Source organism: Hemitrygon akajei, chromosome 6, assembly GCF_048418815.1.
Source record: "Hemitrygon akajei chromosome 6, sHemAka1.3, whole genome shotgun sequence".
NCBI classification, from domain to species: Eukaryota; Metazoa; Chordata; class Chondrichthyes; order Myliobatiformes; family Dasyatidae; genus Hemitrygon; species Hemitrygon akajei.
The window spans coordinates 150,798,818-150,825,772 of record NC_133129.1 but is presented as its reverse complement, the minus strand read 5'-3'; the positions used below and the strand labels follow the sequence as shown (position 1 = coordinate 150,825,772).

At 38.3% G+C, this 26,955-nt stretch overlaps 3 protein-coding genes and 1 long non-coding RNA gene across 7 annotated transcripts in view; 2 read left to right on the top strand and 2 right to left on the bottom strand.

Moving 5' to 3' along the window:
• The window catches only part of LOC140729600 (nuclear receptor-interacting protein 3-like), a 48,067-nt gene extending 38,914 nt beyond the window's left edge, over window positions 1-9,153 (top strand). For 2 of the 3 annotated variants that reach the window (XR_012099366.1, XM_073049552.1), the window contains one exon: window positions 2,887-3,170. Coding sequence is in view for 2 of the 3 variants with exons in the window: in XM_073049552.1 (XP_072905653.1) it covers window positions 2,887-2,902 (16 nt within the window). In the remaining variant the exon portion in view is untranslated. Of the gene's footprint in view, window positions 1-2,886; window positions 3,171-8,941 lie in introns of those variants that run through there. The other variant, XM_073049551.1, reaches the window with a different exon arrangement.
• LOC140729606 (uncharacterized) overlaps window positions 1-13,281 on the bottom strand; it is a 32,899-nt gene extending 19,618 nt beyond the window's left edge. Inside the window, exons 1-2 of the long non-coding RNA XR_012099368.1 lie at window positions 13,153-13,281; window positions 4,397-4,443 (exon numbers count right to left, since the gene is read on the bottom strand). This is a non-coding gene — a long non-coding RNA (uncharacterized lncRNA). The remainder of the gene's footprint in view (window positions 1-4,396; window positions 4,444-13,152) is intronic.
• tmem9b (TMEM9 domain family, member B) overlaps window positions 13,280-26,955 on the top strand; it is a 30,163-nt gene continuing 16,487 nt past the window's right edge. The window contains exons 1-4 of the mRNA XM_073049559.1: window positions 13,280-13,465; window positions 18,820-18,911; window positions 21,647-21,755; window positions 23,087-23,218. Coding sequence (XP_072905660.1) covers window positions 13,385-13,465; window positions 18,820-18,911; window positions 21,647-21,755; window positions 23,087-23,218 — 414 coding nt within the window. The 5' untranslated portion in view covers window positions 13,280-13,384. The remainder of the gene's footprint in view (window positions 13,466-18,819; window positions 18,912-21,646; window positions 21,756-23,086; window positions 23,219-26,955) is intronic.
• LOC140729602 (uncharacterized) overlaps window positions 16,400-26,955 on the bottom strand; it is a 48,444-nt gene continuing 37,888 nt past the window's right edge. For both annotated transcript variants that reach the window (XM_073049557.1, XM_073049556.1), the window contains exon 3: window positions 16,400-17,161. In XM_073049557.1, coding sequence (XP_072905658.1) covers window positions 16,713-17,161 — 449 coding nt within the window. In that variant the 3' untranslated portion in view covers window positions 16,400-16,712. The remainder of the gene's footprint in view (window positions 17,162-26,955) is intronic.

The following is a 26,955-nucleotide window of genomic DNA, read 5'->3' as shown; positions in this document are numbered from 1 at the left end:
AGGGACTGCAAGAGCTTGGGTTGGGACAGTGATGATGCCTTGAGACCCATGAAGAGAAAGGATCCTTGTATTATCTGTCAGAAGTAATCATTTCCACGTTCAGCTGAATTCAACTGGTTCACTATCAAAACCTGATGCTATAGTTTGATATAAGATGCTGTATAGTGGTTAGTAGGCAAATGAAGGTGAAGCTGTAACTACTAACAGAGCACAGCAATGGGATAACTCTGAATGAAATGTGTCAGACCTGGACCAAACTGACAAGGTGGAACAGTCCCAATGGAGGAGAAAATAAGAAATTGGATGGAGATGGTTTCTGGAAACAGAGTTTAACTCCTTATCAAATCCTTGCATGAGATCGTAAGAACAATACTTGCAAGGGGAGACCCTGGGTTTGAGATTTGGAAAACACTGGGTATCCCATGTCTGATCAAGACTGATCACCCCATGATTGAGTGTCTGTATGTTGTCTCAAAATTGATCTAGTTTGAATAAAGCTGTGAAATATAACTTTCTCCAGTTGCTAGCAGAGTGTCTCTAATATAACTGCAAATAAAGTAGAAGACTATTGAAGAAACTCTACACAGAAATAATAAATGACCAGTTCCTGCACACCCTCTTTGGCAAGTACATCCTTTCTTAGATAAGGATCAAATCTGAATATAACACTCCAGCTGCAATCTCATCAACACCCTGCTCAATTACAATACAAATTCCTTCCTCCAGTAATCAAACTCTCTTAAGGCCAACATTCCACTTACTTTCCTAATTGGTTGCTTCATTGGCAAGTTGACTTCAGTGATGTGTACATGTAAACCTTGACCCTTCTAAATATCAACACAGCTCAACCACTCACTTAACAAGTCTTCTGCTTTTCTGTTATCAGAAGCAAAGTGGGTGGCATCACATTTTTCCACAGTATATTCCTGATGATTCTGTGATTTTAGACTCTGAGGTCGATGTGACAGCATCCTTCAGGAAGGTGAACCCATGGAAAGCACCCAGCCCAGGCGGGATACCTGGCAGAGTACTAAAGAGCTGTGCTGATCAGCTGGGTGAAGTGTTCACCGAATTCTTTAACCACTTGCTTTGGCAGTCGAAGGTATCCCCACCTGCTTCAGGCTTCCGTTATACCTGTGCCAAAGAAGTGCCTTAATGACTATCATCCAGTAAAACTTACATCCACTATGATGAAGTCCTTTGAGAGATTGGTGATTGTGGATGAAAGTTAAGCCTGAGAATTCAGGGTTAACAAAATCATGAGGATAGCTGGGTGAGAAGCAGATGGTGTCTGTCTGTCTACTTGTACTAATTAGCAAAAGGTCCTTTTAGAAATGAAGAACTGATAACACAGATGTAGCAAGTCCTGTTAGTAATGAAGAACTGATAAAGCACGGATGTTGTGTGTAAGGGGGAACCCTTAGCCCTCAAGACTACAGGGCTAACGGCTTGTTTACTCATAATTAATAGGGAACCGGTTGTGTATGTAGGGACCCTATGTCTAATTTTGTGTAAGGTATAGAAACATCCTGAACTTTGTCTGTAAAGTCTAAGTAGAAACTTTTGACCCTTGAAAACCGTTGAACTGCATTTATTTTAAAGTATAAAAGACCATGCTTGTGCTCACTTTAGCAGAGTCTCTACGTAGTCTCTCTGTGGTCACATAATAAGGTAATTAAACTGAATACCGGGGTCAGTGTCTTAGTTAAAGTCTAACCGGCCATAGTAAATTCCTCTGACAATGATGTAAACATATCAACCCCTGCTTGAGAAGTGACTTGAATCCACTCCAGCTTGCCTCCTGTCAAATGGGTCAACAGCAGATGTCCTTTCAGTGGCTCTTCACTCAACCCTGAACAGTGAAGATGCATACATCAGGATGCTCTTCATTGACCGACCAATCAGCATTCAATACCGTCATCCCCTCAAAACTAATGAACAAGCTTTAAGCCTCAACACTTTCTTGCTGGATCCTCAATTTCTTCATTTGGAGACCCCAGTCATTTTGGATTGGCAACAATATCTGCTCCACAATCACCATCAGCACAGGTGCACAAGGATACGTGCTTACCACCTCCCCCCCCCCCCACTCTAATCACATTATATTTATGACTGCGAGGTTAAACAAAGCTATATTTAAATTTTCTGACTACACCACTGTCAATGGCTGAATCAAAGGTGGTGATGAATCAGCATATAGGAGGGAGACTGAAAATCTGGCTGAGTGGTGCCACAACAACAACCTCTCAATCAATGTCAGCAAGACCAAGTAGCTGATTATTGACTACAGGAGGAGGAAACGGGATCAGAGGTGGAGAGGGTCAGAAACTTTAAATTCTTTGGTTTTATAATTTCTGAGGATCTGTCCTAGGTGCACCACGTAAATGCCTTGAATAAAAAAATCCTACAAAAAGTAGTGGTTACAGCCCTGTCCATCACAGGTAAAGCTCTCTCAACTATTGAGCACATATACACATTGCGTTGTCACAGGAAAGCAGCATCTGTCATCAAGGGCCCCCAACATCCAGACTGAACGTGCCTTTTTTCTCACTGCTGCCATCAGGAAGATGACGCAGGAGCCTCAGGACCCACACCACCAGGTTCAGGAGCAGTTATTACCCCTCAACCATCAGGCTCTTGATCCAGAAGGGATAATTTCACTCAATGTCACTCACCCCATCTCTGAACAACCTATGAATTCACTTTCAAGCACTCTTCATCTCATGTTCTTAATAGTAATAAATAAATAAGCAATAAATTTATTTTATTCTTTCTTTTTTGTTTTTGCACAGTTCGTTGTCTTTAGCACAATGGTTGTTTGTCCTGTTGGGTGTGATCTTTCACAGATTTTATTGTGTTTCTTGTATTTATTATTCATTTATTCAGATACAGCATGGAATAGGCCCTACCGGCCCTTCGACCCTCGCTGCCCAGCAATCCCCTGATTTAATCCACAGGACAATTTACATTGACCAATTAGTACGTCTTTGGACTGTGGGAGAAAACTGGAGCACTCGGAGGAAACCCACACGGTCACGGGGAAAACATACAAGCTCCTTATAGGCAGTGGTGGGAATTGAAGACAGGTTGCTTGTACTGTAAAGCGTTGTGCTAGCCACTATAAATGCATGCAAGAAAATGAATCTCAGGGTTGTTTATTGTGATGTATATGTACTTTGATAATAAATTTACTTTGAACTTTGAAATTTCTCTAAAAATTGCTTTGCTTCTCTCTATTTCCTCCCTTAAATCACCCCATTAAAATCCCTTGCCAATGTCACCTTTGGTGGTCTAGCAGAATCTTCTGGTTGATAATTTTCTGTAAAATATCTTGAGACATTTTTGCTGCTATGAAAATTAAAGTTGTTATTTTTGTTAACAAATTTAGTTCATTATTATTCTAGCACATGATCATAAAGTTACACTGTAATATAATCATTTTGTTAAAATTATCCTGCCTTGGCAAACTGTTTAATGACAATTGGTTCAACCTATCAGCAATTCTCTGTCTCTAAATAATCAAACATGGTTCTAAAGGTAAACCTCTGGAAAAAGATATTTCAAATTGCATAATAAAGTATATTCCGAAGTACAAAGTTCTTAATAAAATTATTGTCGCAGTATGTATATGTCACGGTGTACATTGAGATAAATCTTCTTGCTGACATTCATAGTAGAACAAAGTACAATATAATAAACGAAAAACTCCACACAAAGATTGACAATCAATGTGCAAAAGCAGACAAACTATGCAAATACAATAATAATAATAATAATAATAATAATAAATAAGTAAACAAATAATACTGAGGCCATAGATTGTGAAATCCATTCAGAATTAGGGTTATTCACATTGGTCCAGGACCGCACAAGGAATTTTTTTTTACCCTCTGCATCATTGGTGGACCATGATTCCAATGTGCATTGTTCATATAATGTTTTGCAACAAATTTGTAAGGCTTCTTAAGGTATATCAGATAAATCTGTATCAATGAAGCAATTCTTATAACACCATCGCTATTCCTTGACTGTTGCTGGATCGAACTATTGAAATCACTACCCATGTGATTTGTAGATCTGTTTTCTTTGTCCAAGGAATGACAGAAGACAAACCAAAAATAAAATCTTAATTACAAAAGATATTTTGAATGAGTTAACTCAAGTAAACAGAAATAAATAGAATTTTATCAATAGGACTAAAATTACTATTAATTACCATTCAGATAAATGTTATGTAGATATAGTACTACATGGTATCTCTCTACAGTACTACATCATAAAATTTTACTACTGAAAACTAAAATACTGGGCATTAATTTATCTTATTGAAATCACTTCAAATTGAATGTATCTTGGCATTGAACCAAGCCCTATTTTAATGGCATCCTGTACTCACATTTTACTCTTTCTGGTCTTGCCTTTTGTGTCCATGCTTTCATCTCTCTGTAAATTGAAGTTCATTTGCATCAGAACCTAGCTGAAGCAACACGTTTCTTAGGGAAGGCATATCATTCTGGAATCAACAGTGGAAAATTCAACATTTATGATATTCCCAGAACTCACAGGCAATGGAATCAAATCATCCTTTACATTAAAATCACAATTAATGGACAGCTGATTGATGGTATAGAAAAGAATATAATTTTTCATGTTAGAAATTTCAGATTCAAACATCAGACTAGTTCAGCCATATCATAACTATTTTTCTGGAATGTTACTTTGAGATATGAAAGCGAAAGTGACATCCATCATTAATAAGATTAGTATGCAGTGCTCCTGGATCAGTATCAGCTATTATTCTACCTACAGAGGTTTGCAGATAATTCATATTAAAAACTAACAAATCCATCTAAATAAATGGAAATTAAAGGTACGGAAGAATATTTAGTTACTTCTTAAATATGATGTTTGCAGTAGCCTTTACAATTATTTAAGAGTGTGCTAAATGTGTAGGCTGATTATTTATTACATTTTAAACATTTAAACTGTTTCATTTTAATAATTTCTGAATATATCTGAATCAGGGAAATTCAGATGTATTGTAAAATCTCAAAAAACAGCAAAGCTAGGGGCATGGCTTTGCCAAGTATTTCTCAGTTTAGTGGTGAAGGATGAAGTTGGACTAAGGAAGCTCACTCATGTGACCCAATTAAATTGTAAGAGGTCTTACTGTCACATACTTCTGTGAACCTCAGAAGTGAAAGCTGGCGATGAGCAGCACTCACCAAATTCCAGGTCCACCACGTTAACGCATATTAGTGAGCAAATTTCACTCAGTTTACTCACCACAAAATTCTCCTCCATTTTGACACTATTTTGCAACCTGAATGTACATTTGTGTCAATTGCCTTTGCTAATTGCCGATCTGCCTTTGGGCAGATCATGAGACACCAAATGATAAATGAAGTTTAAAAAAATTTTCTTTAAAGGAACTCAGACTTTGAGTAAAATTCAGCTTCAGTGTAGCTAAACTGATATTTAAATTCCTTGCAGTTGAGCATAGTCTACACTTATTCAATATCTCACAAAATGCTCAGGACTTGATGAAGGGTCTTAGCCCGAAAAACAAACTGTTTACTCTTTTTCACCGATGCTGCCTGGCCTGCGGAGTTCGCCCAGCAGTTTGTGAGTGTTGCTTGGATTTTCAGCATCTGCAGATTTTCTCTTGTGTATTCGACTGCTTTTCATGTGCGTTAACTTGCTTTCTGATGTGTGCACATCATTTCAGGACAGTAATAGGTTGAAGTATGGTTTCCACCACAGTGAAAAGTTTGCTGGCCTCCAAACACACATTGGTGTAACAGGAACTACATTTTCGATACAGTATCACTACCATAATTTCATCATGAGGGAAAGCAGAATAAAAGTGGGTGGGTTGGGGGGGGGGAGGAGAGCAGTTAAGTTTCATTGTCAAGCATCTCGCACAGCAAAGCTGAAAAGGTTGATTACTTTGTTTGAAGGAAAATGATAAAGAAAGACATTCAAGTACAGTTGTCATAGCAACCAGAGATAATGGGCATTACATTGTCATAATTAACAAAGGAGCAGGCAGCAATTACATTGTGGCTCCAACTACTGCTCTTAAAAAGTCATTCGTGACTTGTCTGTAAAATTTATTATCAGAAACAATATGGATTAATAAAATATTGCTTATTTAAGGACATTAACAATATATAATTAAAATGTAATATAATTAAAGATTTGCAAAATATTCAATATAGAATGGTTGGTGTATAAAGAAAGTGTATTATCAGCTACATGTTTCATTCAGCCGGTATAGAAGATGTAGAAGCTTAAAAAGAGGTTTAAAAAGCCAGGGGATTGGAGGAGATACTTAGACTCAGTGGACAGTTTAGTAAGTACCTCTTGTAGCTAATAAAGTAGGCACCTAGTGTACATGCACAGTCTTCTGCTGCTGTAGCCCATCCATTTCTAAATTCGATGTGTTGTGCATTCAGAAATGCTCTTCTGTACACCAACATTGTAATGCATGGTTATTTGAGTTACTGTCACATTCCTATCAGCCTGAACCAGGCTGACCATCCTCTTCTGATCTCTCATCAACAAGGCTTTTTCACCCACCGAACTGCCATTCACTGGAATTGTTTTGTTTTTCACACTATTCTCTGTAAAGTCTAGAGCGGGGGTTCTCAACCTGGGGTCCGCGGACCCCTCAGTTAACGGCAGGGGTCCATGGCATAAAAATGGTTGGGAACCCCTACTCTAGAAACTGTTGTGTGTGAAAATCCCAGGTGATCAGCTGTTTCAGAAATACTCAAACCACCCCATCTGGCACCAAAGTCACTTAGATCACATTTCTCCCCCATTCTGAAGTTTGAGTTGAACAACTGAACCTCTTGAACATATCTGTATGCTTTTATACATTGAGTGATTGACCAATTTGATATTTGCTTTAACAAGTATGTGTACAGATGTACCTAATGAAATAGTCACTGAGTGTACATGTCTGTATATGAACCTAGAAAATGAGGCTGAAAAATTGTGATGGATTGTCATCACAAACTTCATTAGGAGAGAAGTTGCACACCATAGAGGAATCTCAGAAATTTGAAAACATAAAGCTGGAGACATTTTAATGAGTTTCTTGAAGGTGTTCCCTTGGACCCTATGCGAGGCAAGTGCAGAAATTGCAAGGGTCCTTAGCAACCAGTGAGGTACTGGAGGACTGGATGATAGCTAATATTGTTCCACTGTTTTAAGAAAGGCTCTAAGAATAAACCAGGAAATTATAGGCTGGTGAGCCTGACATCAGTAGTGAGAAAGTTATTGTAAGGTATTCTATGGGACCGGATATATAAGAATTTGGATAAACAGGAAGAGATTTTGGATAGACAGGCCATGTCTAATCAATTTTATAGAGGTTTGTGAGGAAGTTGCCAGGAAAAGTGATGAAGGCAAGACAGATGATGTTGTCTACATGGACTTCAACAAGGCACTTGACAAGTCCCCCATGGGAGGTTGGTCAAGAAGGTTCAGTTGCTTGGCATTCAAGCTGAAGTGGTAAATTGGATTAGACATTGGCTTTGTGGGAGAAACCAGAGAGTGGTAGTAGATGGTTGCCTCTCTGACTGGAGGCACATGACTAGTTGAGTGCCGCAGGAATCAGTTGGGTCTGTTGGTGTTTTTCATCTATATATGTGACCTGTGTTTAACTGGATCAGCAAATTTGCAGATGACACCAAGAATGGGAATGCAGTGGACAATGAGGAAGACTATCAAAGCTTGCAGCAGGAGGATGTAAACAAGCTGGAAAAATGGGCTGAAGAATGGCAGGTGGGATTTAATGCAGACAAGTGCAAGGCATTGCACTCTGGGAGGACCAAAGACAGTAGGCCTTACACTGTGTGCAGTAGGGCACTGAGGAGTGTGGTGGAATAAAAGGGATAATTCACATGGATTAGGATATATCGTGTAGATTTTATTTCCACAAATTACTGTACATAAACTACTTTTAAGATAGTTGTAGAAAAACAAACTGGGTTGTCACTTGTGCTGTGTATTAGGTATTGATGCAAAAATGAAGATCGAGCAAGGAGTTTTTCAAAATGCATACTTGTTTCTCGTGTGTTATGTTCTATAAACTATCAGAAAATATAAAAATGTACAATTTTAGTATTGGGATTATTTGTGTTAGTTTGAGGTGTTTAATTAGTTTGCTAAATATTTTGTGAAAATTTGCAGTTACTACATTTATATGTCAGAATTAAAGACAAAAAAATGAAAGAGATGAGAAAACTTGGGAGAAATAGCAGTTCACACCAGCAAATGTATTATAGCACAAATATATTCCTTCCTGGGTGAGATTTCTATGACTCCAAGTAATAATCCTATTCAGGAGTGACTTCCAATTTGTTTTAAGAGCAATGAGAACAATTCTCAGATATGTTGCTGTATCTGTTCTTTTCAGCTTTACATAACTAATGAGAAAAACATCAACTTATGGCTTAGAATTTTTCTTACTTATACATGTCCCTTGCCTTGTATTCTAAGTTGAACACTCCAATCCACACTGGATACAACTTAAAACACAAAACAACATTAGTTACAACCTGCACATATGCTGGATAATATCACTCAATTAATGAATTCTAGGATATTAGATAAAAAAAATTAAAAGGCTTTGACCAAGCAGAGGAATGGCAATATATCAGGATGGTGCTCAAATTGGAAGGGAACTTGGAGATGGTACAGTTTTAAAGTGCCTGTTGACATTTCTGTGGTGGAGATTGTGCACGAGAGAAGTTGTGAAAGAAGCTATTATGAGTTGCTACAATGGATCTTGTAACTAAAATCCAGAACAGGCATGGTGTGATGGCGCTGGCTCAAGTGAACTATTTTATCCTGGATGACATTAAGTTTCTTTACTGTTGACTCATTTTGGGAAGTGCAGATGACTACATTCACACTTTGTTTGTTGTAGGTGGTGGATTCACTTACGCTAACAAGAGATGAGCTTCATGTCACAGAACCTACAGCCTCTGAAGTATCATTAATACAGCTGGTCCAGCTAAGTTTTTGATCAACATCGGGGTCTAGGATAATGACGTTGTGGAAAATAAAATTAGACTTTCCCTATTTGGGGAAGGGAATTTCCTCAAATATGTGCAAGGTAAACCTTACTTAGTAGATGGTTGCTCAGCTCAATTCACAATGTTCAGCATTCAAATTTCCAGTTGTTATTGCTTTATGGCATTTGCACATTAAAGTACACCTGGTACTGTTCTAGTATCGGTGTTCTCTGATTGTCGTTGTCTAGGATTGGTCCTCAGTTTTGATGATAGAGAGGTGTGGTGGCCATAACATGAGTTGCTGAGCTAACAACCTCCAGGGCTGTACTTAGTATCTTTGGCTATTGAGTAAAATAGAATTGGCCAGGCTGTGACTCCTTTTCAATTCCCTGTTGTGCAGCACAAGTGTGAAAATCCCTGCATTATTGTTGTGTAATTAATATTTCAGTAATTTTGTAAATATATCACTTGATTAAGGATTTTTGTTGTTTACATAATGCATTACGGGTTATCTGTAAAAGTACGTAAATAAGCATCTCGCTTAAAGTTTAAAAAAATGAAGTACACAATTTATCTCTCAGTTCCCTTGTTTTCCTTTCAATTAGTTTTAACATTTTGGAGTGATAAAACATAACAGTAGTAACAAGTTATTTTTAAAATGAACCCAAGATGACTACCTAGATTTGAAGCACATTGAGACATTGAGCTAAAAAAAAAAGCACAGCATATTTTCTTCATAAAAAGGAAAGATGGTAGAGTTAAAAAAGGCAGAAAATGGAAGAATTCAGGGATTCATAAATAGTGAGTATCATGTGAAAATAATTATAAAAGAAAGAACAGAAAAGGCTGGCTACATCAGAAAGATTGACATGTTTGATTACTCACGGATAACTGGCTCATGTATATGGAGCTAATCAAGCAGTATTTTGAAACAAATGGAATAGCCAATGAGAAGCAAATGCCAATTTTACTGAATGCAATGGATTAAAAGGCATACAGTTTGACTAGAGGTTGAACTACTTCAACCAAACCAGCCAAACTGAGCTTTGCTGATATCATGAAAATAATGTAGCGACATTTAGAACCAAAACCATTGTTTATTGCAGAATGCTTTAGGTTTCATAAGCAGAATCAAAAAGAAGGGGTGTCCATTTCAACAAACCTGGCTGAATTATAGAGATTGTCTGAGCATTATCAGTTCGGTAATGGGCTAAATGATGCACTGAGAGATCATTTAATTTGTGGAATTACAAATTAAGAATTCAAAAATGGCTCCTAACTGAAACATAACTTAAAATTTAAAAGATCAGTTGAAATTGCTGTATCCATGGAAACAGCAGACAGGGACACAATTGAATTGTAGTCAGGAATGAAAGTGAGCATGAAGCAAATTGCAGCATCTAAATAGAAACCCGCCTGGCCAAACAAATTGTTTTATTGTTGTGGCAAGGGCTCACTAGAATAATGCAGATTTAAAGCCAAAATTTACAGAGAGTGTAACAAGTAGGACACATGCAAAGAGCTTGTCACACAGACAAAAATAAATGGACTGCACAGGGAAAAGAAAAAGATAAAATGTCAAGTTCCAATGTCAAAAAGAGCACTAATCTACATGCTGTTGATGAAAAATCTGATGTAGGTGACACAAGACTGGGTAGTGTTGAGATTTAGAGTGTGTAAACTAATAATAAACAAGCAATATGGTTTTCTCACCATAAAACTCACAAAGAGCTTAATCACTATCTTAGGCTTATTTTTTCTGCGCTCTAACAGAAAGCTACGGACCGGGTGCTGCAAGGATGCCCAGGCACTCACTGTTACCTGGATGACAAGGAACATCTTCAAAATCTCAATATAATATTTTAAAAATTAGAAGATTATGGGCTCAGAGCACAATGCAACAAGTGTGAGTTATTTAAACCAAGCATCACTTACTGTGGTTACACTACTGACACAGAAGGATTACACAAGTGTGCTGAGAAAATTCAGGCAGCAGGGATGCTCCAAGACCAAAGGATGTGTCATTCAATTCAATTGTGTCCCTGTCTGCTGTTTCCATGGATACAGCAATTTCAACTGATCTTTTAAATTTTAAGTTATGTTTCAGTTAGGAGCCATTTTTGAATGCTTAATTTGTAATTCCACAAATTAAATGATCTCTCAGTGCATCATTTAGCCCATTACCGAACTGATAATGACAGTCCTTTTTAGGATTTGTCAATTACCATAGCAGGTTCCTGTCAAACCTGGCTACTGTGCTCCACCCTCTAAACTCATTACTGTGGATAAGGAAGAAATAGCAATGGACAAAGCAGTGTGATGTGGCTTTCCAAAAGGTAAAGGAAACGGTGACATCAGACACTGTACTCACACGTTATGATACACATTGTCCAGGCATACACTTTTCAGGATGCTCACACATCCAGAAGAAAGGTGTCCAGACCTGGCAGGACTGCTTCCTGCAGTATCAGACTCAATGCATACACAACCACCACGGAAGAGGCCCCAGAACCTTTGTGGTCTCACAGCCACAAGTCTCACCGCCAAGCAGAGAGCCCCCCCCCCATAAAGAAAACTTTATCCCACAAGAGCAAGAAATCTTCCACAGCGATTAAACCTTTAGGCCTGAATGGGACAAATTATAATTTACTATACTGTGGATGTCTACACAGTAGTTGTTTTATATCTTGTACTGAGAATATAGTTGAGATGCATTGTTGGAATTTATAGATAAGCAGGGAGGAATGTTGTGTAGTTAATATTTAATATTTAAGCAATATTGTAAATATATTAAGTATGATTGTTTACATAATGCATTGTGGGTTATTTTAGAAGTAGGTAAATGCCATACATCATCATGTCACCAAGCCTTATATGTGTGCATCCCTTTAAGTAGAAAGCAAATTAAAACTCGCATCTCTTGGCTTTCTTGTTTTCCTCTGAATTAGTTTTATGTTCAGGAGTTAAAAAACGTAACATTTATCATAATAATTAACAGTAACATGAAATTGTTCCAAAATTTGACTAGAGAAATGCCTCTAGATGTTTTTAAAAACAGAAGAGGTGAATATTGCAAAAAATCTTTGATTGACGGAGAACCTAATGAAATGTGCTGTTTATTTAATCAAAAATAAAATACAGTCCTTTTTGCATAACAACAAGCATTAATGATTCGCAAATTATGAATTACTGCAAATGGAAAATATCTCCAAAACGCCATCAAGTGGCCTAGCAGAGAACTGCATAAATTGACAAAAATGTACAAGAACCTTAAGAGTAGAAATATATCACTGAAAGGAATGATAAAGGCTATAAAATATTTTATGTTGGATTTCGGAGCATAATAAAGGACTGTAGATCCTACTAATCTGATACCTGAAATAACATGGTCTTCAGTGAATCCAACTCCTATGTATTAGTTGTTGAAAAACGTTCTTGCTTTTGTTCTGCAGCAAAAACATGCAAGTTCAGGAGCAACAGTCTTAAATTTCCTACCTAATATAAAATAATTTTCTTTGTACATGAAATTAGATTTTCAAATCTCATTTAACTCTTAGCTACCAAACACGCATTCATCAAACTCGTAACTTTGACAACCCCCAATTTTCTCCCCACCTTTCGAACCTCTTGTGCGTTAAAATTTTAAAGGGATTTATCGTCGTCTCAACAAAATAACTCGATTTGAGTGCACAGTTCCTCAACAGAGCACGTTCATTCTCGGATCAGCAGAAAATCAACGTATAAGGTATGAAAGACCCGGCAGAAATCGCCCTTATAAAACAAAATCCGCAGGTTTTTGGACTAATTGGTGAATCTAACATTACCGTTATCGTCCTTTCTTCGACGCACGTATTGAGTAGGAACAATCATTCTCGACCTCAAGATCCGAGAGATCGCAACAAATAAATGAAATAAAAATTTAAGGATCAGACATGTTTAAATAAATTAGACCAGCAGATCCGATTGATAACTTTGATAAATGAATCAAATTAGCGCCTAATTTGAGAGAAGCGATTTTTTTAAAAAAACATTTTTTTTAGGAATAATAACTTACTCCGGACTTCAAAGCATGTGACACGCCTGGCGCAAACAGCAAAATTAAACAAGCTTCGTTTCTATTTACCTCAACGGAAAATAACAAAACAGACCAGATGCTAGATTAACGGACTCGTTTGTCTTCGCTAACACGGGGAATAATTATTTTCTGACGGGAGCCACTCGACTCGGAACGGAGATGCAGGAACGTTTATGCTGCTCACGGGAAGTGCGCGATAAGCGACGGACCAACCCGCGGAGCTGCGAGCTTTTGATCTCCGGATTGGCCTCAGGTTACTAGGGAAATATCGTTTCCAGAAATGGCGAGAGGCTGCTGGCTTGGTTTGTTCCTGCTGCCGTTCCTGTGTCTAATCGTACTGACGAGGAGTGAAGAGAACGAGGTAGGGCGTTAGGAGAAGGACCCCAGCCTGGGTCTGGGCCCCGGGCTCCTTTACTTTCTCTGGACGTCGGCTCGGGTCCTCCTTGACCGCCGGCGCTGCTTGACGGAGAGCTTTTGGAGAAAAATAACTTTTGCAAACCCGGAAATCTGAAACAAAAATGCCGGAGATATTTAGCTCCCTATACAGTATCTGCAAAGAGGAACATTGAGTTACCCTTTAGGTCTTTCATTAAAAGTTCACCGCTCATTGGCTGGAGGTGAACTGTAGCTGTTATCGGGAACAGACGTAATCCTTTGGTTTAGAGTTCAACATACTGAGTAACACTCACTTCCTTATTTTTAAATGGTTTACAGGTCATGTCGCTGAGCAATTTCCGGTCATGAATGCTAGTGTTGATCCTTTTTAACATCTGATTCTGTTTTGTATTTTAAAACTCATTTATGATATGTGCGCTTCACCGGTTTCTGCCGTTATGTAAATCTTAACGTGGTCTTTGAAAGTTCAAGCTACCATGGCGAAAGTCAAGTATGGGTTTTACAGCTAAACTGAATGTACACCTTGTAAGAGTTTGACTGGCTTTCGTTTCATCGTAGACTGTTGCAAACAAAACCTTTGAAAGGATATTTTCCTTAATACAAATACCACTGTGAGCTGGATGTGAGGGGTATCAATATGTGTATTATTCAATTTTTTATTGCATGAGGCTTTAAGTGCATCTTTTTAGTTTGTCGTGTTTGTATTTTGTTATGTGTAAATCCTTATTTCATAATCTTAGTGCTAGAATTAAAAATACACTTGGACTAAGATGTTAACTGTCCTGTGCTATCACCAGTGAGATCATCAGTTGATCTGCCACTTGTCTTCAGGAGTTTTGGCCCGCTTATGCTCAAGACTCCCTCGAGGTGGTGGGCCAGCAGTGCTAAAGCACCACCTCCCACTGGTGAGCTCAAAAACTTGACATCTGCCTCTATCAGAGTTGTTGGTCGCTTCCATCCAACAGATAGTCTACTCTTCAGGTGTCTAAGCAACTACTGAAGGGTTTGCAAAAGATGGATACACTGTCCGACTACCTGCCCTCCTGGACGTACTTGGTCCACACCCATGATAATCCTGTCTCTGCTGCCTCAGCTACAGCCTGCTGGTTGACTTGATCTCTCTTCTAGTGAAGCTAAGGCCACACAGCCACTTCTGGAAAGTGAACGCAATAAAGCCACGGCACCCTACTTCGAATGGTTAGCATGAGACCTTCCACCCTCTGTCTCTGCACTGATCTTAATTCTGCATACTTGGTTAACTTGTGCTCATGGGCTTTATCGATGTTGTCTTCCCAGCAGACTGTGAGTTCACCAATAACCACTTCTCTACTGGTGTCAGACCATACCATTATATCTGGACACAATGTGGTGAAAGCTATTTGCTTCGGGAAGCTGCCTTTCCCATCCAGATCAGCCTTGACACAACAATCATCGGCTGAAGAAAGTGTGCTTGATCGTGGGCTTGCGCTGTACACCCTTGACTTTGAGCCGTCTTTCACAAATGATATACGATGTTCTGTGCAGCATGGCTCATAGAGCTCTTTTTGATTTACATCATAGGCTGATCTGTTATTGATTGTTTTGCCTCTCCTTTGGTGAGCCTTCCTATTTATGTGCCTGACTAAATGTCCTTTAAACACTGTAATCATTACTTGCCTTTACCACTTCCATTTGCAGCTCGTTCCAATCACCCAGCACCCTCTATGTGGGGAAAATACTTGCCCCTCAGGTACCATTTAAATCTTATCTCCTCTCCCCTTAAACTTATACTATCTTGTTTTTGATTCCACTACACTGAGAAAATCAATGGAAGACTTCGGATTTACAGGATTTTGAAAGCTTGCTATAGAAACAGAAATTGCTGGAAACACTCAGCAGGTCAAGCTACATCCGTGAAAAATGGTAGTCCTTCCTGGATTCTTTGTCAGAACTGGAAAAGAGAGAAAACCAGTTAGTTTTCCGTATCAAAGAAGATGGGGCAAGAACAAACAAGAAGAGGAAGATATTTAATAGTGCAAGACCAAATAACTTTGAGGCACAATTAGAGACCAGTCATGCTTCTTTTTCTCTATTGTGGCTTGCAAACATCAAGGCTGTGGGACTTGCTAAGCAGGACAGACAGTACTAACAGAAAGTGAAAAATCCAGGCAAAGCGATGAAAGGCAGAAATAGCTAGTTCTGATGCAGACAGAAAGAGTCTGATTTACATAACATTGGAACATTTGATGTTGAATCTGCAAGCTTGCCATTTTGAGATTGAAGTTAAGGTGCTGTTGCACCGGCTTGTAATAGTGTAGGAAGTCGTATTCAATGAAATCAGAGTTGTGATGGGGAATTAAAATAGATGACTGAAAGCTCAGTCACTCTGGTGCAATCTGTGTTTGGTTTTCCAGTGTAGAGAAGACCACATTATAAATTCTAAATGCAGTTCACTAGGTTTGAAGAAGTGCACGTGAATCACTTGGGAATGAAGATTGTAAAAGGGCAGGTGTTGCATAGAAAAGTGCCATATCATGGGGAGCAGTTGATGGTATGGCACCTTCCAATGCAACAGGAGCGGGGAGTTGCAAAGGAAAAGATCCCTTCAAAATGCAGGAGCAAGGGGGAGTATGTATGTGGTAAAGGAATCTTGTTGGAGTAAAAAAAAATTGTGAAGGCTGCAGAGACTGGTGGAATGGAAGGTGAAGACCAGGGGAACTTGGTTCTTGCTTTGTCCAGGAGAAAGAAGGGTTGAGAGCAGAAGTGCTGGAAATGGATGAGATGTGGTCAGATGCTCTATATTTGAAAACTTTGCTGTCTAGATCATAGCTCAGAATTTAATAATAACGTCATTTTACGCCTGGAACTGTAATCGCTTTGTGTCTGTTCACTTGTGAAGAAAAAGGATGCTGAGGAATCTGTGTATATCTGTCCATTCAATGGTTCAATTTAATATCAGAGAATTTATACAGTATACAACCTGAAATTCTGACTCCTTGTAGACATCCATGAAGCAGAAACCCAAAGAATGAATGACAGAAATGTTAGAACCTCAAAGCACTCCTCCCATACATATGCAGCAGCAAAAGCATCAACCCTCACCCCCTCACTTGCTTCAGCAAAAGAACTGACCCCCCCCACTACCCCACCATGCAAGCAATAGTAAAGTCCCCAAAGAGACCATGATCTAGAGTCTATCAAAAAACTACTGTTCATCCCAGTAGTTCAATATCTCAGAAAGACTGTCTCTCAATAGCAAGGGTGAGAGAGATATCGCTTCTGTAACCAACAAGAGCAGGAGACCAACAGCTCACTGTTTCGATGTTACGATCTGCCGTGTCATTTGAGTCCTCCAACTTGAGGACCAACAGGCTCTCATACACCATCAGAAGCGAGAGAGAGGGATCACTGAAGTACTGGGGCCTTCTTCCAATAGCAGTACACACTGCCTGCGTATCGAGGTTTCTTTCTGTCTCATGCAACTCTTTTGTTGACCATGCCAGCGACATTGGTGAGGAACCAGGGTGTCCACAGGACCACACCCCAAAGGTGAACTTCTTCCTGCCACATCTGGAAATATCAAAACACCAGGCCTCACGGCAAGTCTGAGAATGAGAATCCACTGCCTGTGGTAGTTTGAGCTGCAGCTGTAGATCGTGGACTCCAACAGGACCCCAGGCACCTTGAAAATAAAAAAAGAAACATGAGAAAAGAAGAATAAGTTGTTTTGTGGACGAACTGGAAGAAGTTGTCTATGTCTGCAAAACTTCCAGTGCCATCTTTTCCGTACTAGATTTATGCTGAACACTGTATTTGTTGCAGCTGCCAATATCTGGCCAATTTGACCAAATTAATTTTTTTTCAGTGTCTTTGCAAGTAAAGGTGCTAATGGCATGATAGATTCAGGTGCTGTGTATCTGTTTTACTTTGGCTGCGTAGCATAAGTCTTTATTTAGACTGCTGGAAAAAATTGGATTGAATTCTAGCCAATCTGGACTCAGCACCTATAATGTTTACATATCCTCACTTACCTGACCTAGCGTAGAAGAGTTTATCAAGATGACCCTGCATGTCTAGAAATGTTGGGTGACTCTGGTGGCAAGTAATCATTAGCAGTATGATTATAATCATCAAACACTCTTGACTCATGGAAGAAAAAGTTACGTCCTGTAAGATGGGGGTGTGATCGGGTGCCAAGCAGAAGTAATTTTGTCTTTTTTAAACATTTTTTATGATTGAATGCAATGCTGGACATTAAGAACTTAAGGTGCTGCAGGTCTAACCCATCAGTGGTGGAGGAACTGGATTTGATGTAGACCATGTTGCTGCCTGCTACCGGAAGGCATCAGAGATGGCGTGTGAATGTGGTGTGCAGTCTAACAGCGAGCGATTGTCTTGTATGTTTCTATTGCAATCGCAAAACCCTTTTGGACATTGATGTGAAATGCTACGAGTTTGTTTCCCTTGTTTATTGGCGAGACAGACACGAGGGAGCCGTGTGGCTTCGATTGAAGTGAGGACCAGGCCTCAAGCTGCAGGTTTGCCTGTTGCAGCAGTTGAGGAGAGAAAACACTGGAGGTGGTGTAGCACGGCGTCAATGCTGTGTTGGGGGCTGCCCCCTCCCATCAGTGCTACAGTTCAGTGTTTGATCAGTGGAATGACAAGCTGGTTTGGCAGCATACATGTGGACGTTTGTCTGTGGACTGATGAGAATTGCCAATAACACCATCAATGTACAGGACATTTCACTCAGGGACTTGGAATATATATTTTTTTGTGTGACTGTATATTTACTTGCTATTCTGCATGTGCTATATGTGCCTTGTGCTGTGTGTCACTGTTGGTTCTGTGTTTTGCACCTGGGCCCTCGAGGAGCTGTGGCTCTATTCATTGGCATTCATACATGGTTAAATGAAAATTGAACTTGAAAAGTGTTTTATCTCCTATTAAGCATCTTTAATATTTAGACATTTAAAACTATTATAGCTCTATGTATTGGAATAAAAATAATTAAAAATCGATAGCACAAAACTCTAAAAAAAATTAAGCATGAGAAACAAATGATATATTCTTCATCTCTGCCCCAAAAATTCCCTTTCAGGTGATTAACGGTGTCCAGTTTGAAGCCTGGGAAACGGTTCTACTCTTTTACTCTCATCAACAGAGAATGATAATGTATTTTTATGAAAAATATTTTTTGTAATTGTCTTCACAAAAAACTCTTAGAATAGGTATTTATTGCTAAATTGTAGCTATGTAACTAATAATAAGTAATATACAGTCTGGGTACATTAAATGGAACTACCATTTTGGGTTAAATATTAGTCTGTTCTATTGCAGAATTCTGAGGATATCCGGTGCAAGTGTATTTGTCCACCATACAAAGAAAATGCAGGCCATATCTATAACAAAAATGTAACACAGAAAGATTGGTAAGTGGAGTTCTGCCTCTTTTATTACTTAAGAAAAATCATTTTCAGTTTCAACCCTTTTTCACACGCTAATACTTTACCAGAGGAATTATTGTTATGTGATTACCAAAAGCAAATAGCTGAGAGTCAACTTAAGTCAAAGAATTTCAAATATTTATTTGAAGCAAAATCTTTTCAGGATCAATATACGTGCAGAGACCAGCTCTCTTAACTTCTGAAGCAGTCTGCTGCTGAAAGCAGAGCACTGTAATTGTAGCTTGGAGTCTGCTGATAAATGTTGATAGTTTATTTATTTCTATATGTTTGTTTAGTGATACAGCATGAAGCAGGCCCTTCCCGCTCTTTGAGCCTTGACAAACACAACAAACCCAAACACAGGACAATTTTCAATGACCAGTTTACCTGGTGTGTCTTTGGACTGTGGGAGGGAACAGAGAAAATCCAAGTATTCCACGGGGAGGACGTACAGAGACTCCTTACAAAATTGTGCTGGAATTGAAAACTGAGGTGTGGAATGTCCTGAGCTGTAATAGTGTCGCACTGACTGCTACACTACCATGGTGCTGTGAATATAACCCTGACTTACTCATTTATTTTCCTTTCACTTATTTCACATCCACATGCCAGTAACACCTCACTGATTCTCCTATCACCTTCCTACACCTGAAGTAATTTCCAATTGTATTTGCTTACAGCCAGCATGTCTTTAGATGCAGACAGGCTTGTGATCACAGGGGGAATGTGCAATCTCCTGACAGACAGTACTAGGGATCAGAATAGTCTTTGCTCCTGTGTGAGTGTTGCACTAGCTTTTATATGCTACTTTTATACTTTACCCTGATATGCCGTGCACCCCATCCTGTACTATGATAATATTCATTGAGCAGCATCAGCCCTAACAACGATATTTTCAGTCTGCAGGCCAACAGAACAACTGCAGAGAATGATTTCCCAGCTTCTAAGGTTCCACACAGCACATTATTAGTCTAGTTTCTGCTAGTGACGTGGAAAAGAACCTTCCACATTTTAAAATTCCCATTGCATGTATGAATGATGCCAAATTAACGACGGCCGTGCCAGAGCGAGTTGAAATCACAATTGACTAGTCCAATTTTCTTTACAAATGGGGCTTCAACTAGAAATGGGCACAAATACATTAAACAGGAAATATGCACTCCAGTTTTAGGTACTTACTGCACCTTTTGCAAGTGAAAATGTCACGCCTGCTTTATCATTATGCAGAACCTATTCTTAGCTGTTGCCATCAGATGGTGCTCTTCTATATATCATTATCAAATGTAGTGTCATTGCAACTCGGTGTAGGATTGGACTAGAATTTCTAATATCTCACAGCTATGGCATGCTTCAGCTCATCAGTCCCTGAAAATTTTTGTTTGTACCAGTGTTCGATTATTCCAAGGACTCCTGCGTGATTCTCTACATTCCATCCTCTTTCTGGACTTTGAATAGCAATAAGTTAACTTTATTGACTAGGATTTTTTCATGGGCAGTATGAATCCATTGCAAATAAGTGGAGTTTGTTGCAGATCAACCAGTTCTTCATCAAATGATGGAACACACCTGAGAGACTGAGGAGACAATTTGTAGGCAGCTTCAGCCTTTGCCTTGCTTTCATTAGAGATTGATTCATGATTGAACATACTTTGTATTTCAAGCACAGGGATATTTCTGTTACAAGCTGGACATGGATAATGGGGAGGTACTTTGATTCTTGCCAAATTTCTATTTAATAAATGATGGTATATGTTTATAAGTTTGAGAAATCAGACAAATTATTATAATTCATCCTCTTCATTTGCTGCTTCCTATGATTATAAATTAATAGTTATGTCAAGTTGAGGGTTTAGAAGTATAAGAACTTAATGGTCTGTTCATCTGGTACCTTCTAAAGTTTCATTGTGGTTTGGCATTGTAGTTACATTTGGTGTGGGAAGGCTTCAAATAAGTACTTAACCAGCACTGACATTTTGTGGCTTGGACCCTTCAGAGTTGGCAACTTTGGTTTAAAAAGAAGTGTTTGTTTTAGGTTTCTACAGATGAAACTGCTTGCTGATGCCAACTGAGAAGCTCTTTATTGATACGAGTTCTAAAATATAAACTTTCATCCGTGAACAGAAAAATTACCATGCTAAACTTAATAAGGCTTCATCTCTCCAAGCATTTTCTTTAGTTTGCTTATTCAAGAGGTTTGATAGAAAAATTTCAATATTTCCAGCCAGCTTCTTGAAAGGTATGACATAAAATTGTGCAAATTAAAAAAAAATAATCTCCAGACTGATTGTAATTGTGCTGAATATCCAGGAATATGGCCAGAAGGTCATTCATCGCCTTACACATTTATGTGCCTGTTACAATTTTAATAGTATCTGCTTTTCCTTTCTCTGTACTTACCAATATTTCTGTTAGAATTAAAAACAATATTGGGTGTTTTCAATTCTATTTTTACTTTTCTGGGAGAAAGGAAGCATTCAGATTTTGGCTACCACACAACTATAATCTGTGGCAACGCCTAAAACTGCTGAAATGCATAATATCATTTTTTTTCTACTATTAACTACAAAAATTTAATTCTTGTGATTTAAATGCTGACAATTTAATGTTCTGATTCAGGTTTATTTTTAGTAATACCTCTGCAGATGAAATAAAAAATGCTCGAAGAAACCATATAGAACTTTTGTACATTTGAAGGGGTTAAATTTTTGTCTTTTTTTCAGTGACTGCCTACATGTTGTAATACCGATGCCAGTTGCTGGACAAGATGTTGAAGCTTATTGTTTAAGATGTGAGTGCAGATATGAAGAAAGAAGCTCTGTTACAATTAAGGTATTTAAAAAAATTTAAGCCACAGAAGATTTCTTCCTAGGACCATATTTTGTTTAATCCATTTTTGAAGAGCAAATATACTAGAGCAAATGCAAAGGTTACTATATCTTGTCGCTGAATTATCCTTAAAATAATATTCATATATTTAGAAACAATTATTCTTGTATTTCCTTTTTCATGCAACATAAAATATTTAGGCAAGCAACTCTCTTGCTAAATGGAAGTAGAATTGATCCAACTAAAAATTGAGAAACTTTGTTGGGTTGATTTTAATCATATTAAGCAATAACTACTTGAAAAATGGTTCAATACTGTTTGAACTTTGGTGCAAAATGTGAGATATATTATTTTAATTTCCTTTAGAGGTGCAGAATGGGCTTTCTGGCCCTTCGAGCCACTCCACACAGGAACCCCTGATCTAACTCTAGCCTAATCATGGGACAATTTGCCATGACCAATTAACCTACTAACCAGTCTTTGGACTGTGGGAGGAAACTGGATCACCCGGAGAAAACCAATGCATTGCATGGGGAGGACAGACAGTATAAATATAAACTCTTTACAGAGGATGCCGGAATTAAACTCCAAACTCTGACATCTAAGCTATAATAGCATTGTGCTAACCTCTACGCTACCATGGCACCCAGTATACTAGGAACTATGCGATGTGTCCTGTAAGGGTCTGAAATCCCAAGACTGAGGACCTTCTAGTGATTGTGATTAAGCCACTTAGAGTAAACTTGTGTACTCTAGGTTGGCATTACTGTTGCTGATTACCTATAACATGCCATTTGCTTTATCTGGAGGCAGTTCACTCCATGTCCCATATCTAGTATTGCTTGGTCATGGCTCTTCAGCCTAGGCACAAAAGTGAATGCATTTGGTGCATTTCCTTCATCTCTTCCAATTGCCTCCAAAGTCCTGTATTATTGGGCCTATACATGCCTGGACATTAGTGTTATTTGATTTTCTCCTTGGCTAAAGTACCAATTTATGGTTTTGGCCAAGTAACTTGGTAGGGTTCCTGAACTGAAATTTTGTGCTGGGTACATGTTGAACACATTTTGCTCCCATTGTCTCCATGGGAGGGATAATGAAGGATATATGAATGTTACTGGGCTGATTGTTCTTGAAGTTCACACAGAGGAGGGCTTACTCCCTTCAGCTTTTCTCAAAATGCTCTTCATCACCCTGCTCCTATCATTTTTCATTTTTTAAGTCTTCCAAGTTCACTTCAGTGGGGTCAGGTTTATCTCCCAACAATCTAGAACTGTTGTTCTCACTTTAATGGACAAAAGATCTACTATATAATTAATCTAACTTGTCTGCAGGTAACGATTGTTATTTATTTGTCTATCCTGGGCTTGCTGCTACTTTACATGATTTATCTGACGTTGATGGAACCCTTGCTGAAAAAACGATTGTTCCATTCAAGGCCACTGCAGAATGAAGAAGATTTTGGGGTGAGTTCAAGTGCAAATGCAAAATAATCTCAAATATTCACAACAGTATTAAATAGGGGCTTGATAATAAAACCTGCAGTAAAGACAGCATTTTTTTATTGGATGAGCAGTTGTTTTATATCTGCCATATGAAATTTAACACTTTGAATTATGTAGTTGTATAGTAATTAAAAGAATGAGCCTTGATCAGATTTGACACAAAGGTAGTTTAATTTTAACATTAACCAATCAAATTCTGCTTCATAACTAATTGTGCTGGGTTAGCACCATGTTACTTGACTAAAGACTTGGGTGAAATTTTAGGGCATAAAAAAATTAATAATGACTCTTTAGCCTTACGTGACATTTACTTAATTTGGATCATTGTATGCTTAGATTTTGAGCATTTAGCATTTCTCCAAAGAAATTGCAGCTGAACGGCGCTTAATTCTTCTTGTAGAAAGGCGCTTTAGCTCAAGTTTACAACTAGACATTTTGGGAGGTGTTCTGAGGAGACCAGGATAGGTTTAAGGGAAAAGCATGCTGCTTTTATATCCCCTTTCATTTAACTGTTCAGTACTTGATGTACAGGGTGCAGGATCATATGTTAGCATACCATCAAGAAGTGCTTTTTAGTTGGCCAGCAGTTGGCCTGAATCTATCTTGTACTTTACGACCAGCAGCATGCCCGAACCACTCCCACACCCCAGTATGCAGCTTAAAAAAATTATTTCAGTCAAAAATGTTGAATGCAAGGTCTTCATGTTACTTGCTGAAACTAGTGTAATTGCTATTCAAAGTCATGTAATGTACAAGAGGCATCTCCTTTCAGATAACAGGTTCAAAAAGGTGATCGGTAGGGTTCTTAAGTTTGGCCTGTCTGCTTTCTCTTCTCTAAGCTAAAAAGTCATACTTTGTGTTTGAATTTAACAGTGTAAAAGAGGTCTCCAACAGATTATAATATTCAGATATGCATATTGTACGTGACTACTGATTATATTTCCTATTCACAAAAATAATTCAATAGTTATTTTTCATGAAATCTTATTTTTGATTGAATTACATTAATAAGTTGCTGAGCATGGAGAAATCTAAGTTATTGTTTTGTCTCGTTAATAAATATGCCACTGCCTTATAAGCTGGTATGTACAAATTCAAAAGAAACTTTCAAAAGAAAATTGGATTAAATGTTGGAAGAGCATGATAAGTACAGATATATGGGGCAAGATGAGGAGTGAAACTAACTGAAATACTCTTAAGTTACTGGTGCAGACTTGATGGGCTGAAAATTCTCTTTAATAGTTCTTGCTGTCTAAATTTGGGGTCGATCCAACTCTATATGTCATTGGATAGAGTTTAGTTTCACCTGAAGAAAATTTATTCCAAGCTTTACATTGGATCAAGCATTTCAAATTGTATGGTGCTCTCAATGCACAATTTTACATTTTTTGGTTAAATAACTACTGCAAAAAAAAGAAAACTGATCCAATTTTATGTCTTTCACCTCAGTGGAAAAATGATGCTCTGAGAAGTCCCAAATTTACAACTTGTTACACAGGACTCATCTTTTCACAATTTCCCTTTAAGAAGCTGTGCTTGATTGTATTTTTGAGTTTGTTCCCAAAGAACATTTCTATCGGCAATGTTTTGCCAATTATAGCAATTTACAGTTAAATGACATAGAAATATATTTATACAACAGTTGGTACATGACACAGCTCCTGGTGTTAAAGTATTCTCCAAGATATGTACATGTTAGACCTCAAAAGAGAATTAATATGATGTGTGAATTCTTTTTATGGTTTTCCTTAAAGATTTAGAGTGGGAGGTTTTCAGTCTCTTAGCTCATTTTGCAGAAATTCTTACAGTTGTATGATGTCTGTACAAAACAAATGCTAATTATTTCACTTAATAGATTTTATTTTAATGTAAAACCAGTGTGATGCTTGCTTTACTGAAAGAAGCATAGCTTGAGGAGAGCTGAGCATTGTAATAATGGTATATGAAGATAACAAATAAGCAGCCGGTGGTGCAGTAGCATCCACACCTTTGAAGCAAGTGGGCTGGGGTTCGAATCTGGCTGGCTCTTTGCGTGCTTTCCATCTGCATTGAGTAGAGCATTGAGCCAGCAACTTGGTCTTGGAAAAATGAACGCCAAAGAAATGGCAAGGTTGCCAACCGATGTGCCATACAAGGAACAGAGAGGAACTCAAGTTAACAAATGCATGGATGATGAGTGGTTGTATTACAGAAGGTAATATATTGGAAGTTCAATTTGAGATTAGTATGTTCAGATTATGAGCAGTCAAATGTAGCCTGTGACAATATCGTCAGAAGAGGATGACATCAACAGGAGCTCTGAATGATGTTTATTGGAGGGGCTAAGGAAGATGTCTTTGGTCTTCCCCATGTTTAACTGAAGGATATTGTGGCTTTTTCAAGAGTGGACATCAAACAACCAATGATAATTGCAAGAGAAGTTGTGGGGAGCTTGATTTAACTGTCATCTTTGAATGTTGGAATTCAGGTGCTGTCCATTGATGTTATGGCCGAAGAATAATGAAATGTGCTTAACTTCTTGATGAAATCAAAGCTCGTTAATTTAAAAGTTGTTATTTAACTAGTGCCTTATGTTGTGATAGTGCAAAACCCCACTACACCAAGCCTTTGGCAGTGGGTTGGATCATTTTTCTCAAGATCTTTGAGATTTTTTAGAATCTCAGTAAAACTCACATTCCTGAAATTTGTGGCAAAAAGAAAATAATGCATGTGTTCACTGGCCTCGACCTAGGGGTCAACAGAATAACAGCACAGCTCCTCAAGTAGTTGTGTGGTTGGAGGCAAAGGTTGCTCTTGGACTCAGAGTTAATCCTGGGGCTCTGCCTAGTCTATTTCCAGTTTTTCTGATCTCCATGTCAGCTTCTCTCAGGTTTGTGCTCTTCCCCCATTCGCCCCTTCCCATCTTTCTCCCCATCTCTCTTTTTGCCCCCTCATCCCTTATCTCCTCTTTCTCACCCCCTTCCCTCTCCTCTTCCTCCCCCACCCCCTCCCACTGCTCACGTGCCCCCTTGCCCCCCGGCTCCACTGATACCCTTTCCCCTCTTCCCCCCCCCGCTCCATGGGGGGCCCCTCTCCCCCAAACTCCCTCCCCCAAGTTCTACTCCCATGTTGTTTGTGAAATGTAGCTGTTTGCTTGCATATTAAAATGTAAAAATTATCTAAATCCAATCATTATTATTATTGTTATTAATATTGGAATGCTAAGCTGGAAGTTTTAACTATTTTTGTAAGTCTATATTTATAGTCATTCTAAAATATGCCAGTACAATACATCATTAATTACAATATTGCGATTAGTAGTAAGTGCTGCTAATAGTTTACACTCATATCAAGGTTCAGTTAAGAGCCATTTTTGGAAATGATATTGACTATACGTCAGCAATTCCTGTTTAAATTAGTTTTATAGTAGTTAACTTTTGTAAAGTCAAAGCCACCCACGGGGCAGAATTGAAAAATTATAATGAAATAATGAAATTTGAGAATTAAATTGGGGAAAAAATCAGCCATTTGTAAAAGGCCAACAAGCAGCCAGCTTTGTAATTGTCTTGCTCTTGATATATCAGTGATGATCCTCATTGATTTTATAACGTAAATTGTTGAAGACCTGAAAAATGAGGAAGACCGAGCTTTTACTTTACCTGCTTATTCCTTCCCAGTATTTTAAAATAACTTCAACACCACCTAATTCTTTAAAGCAA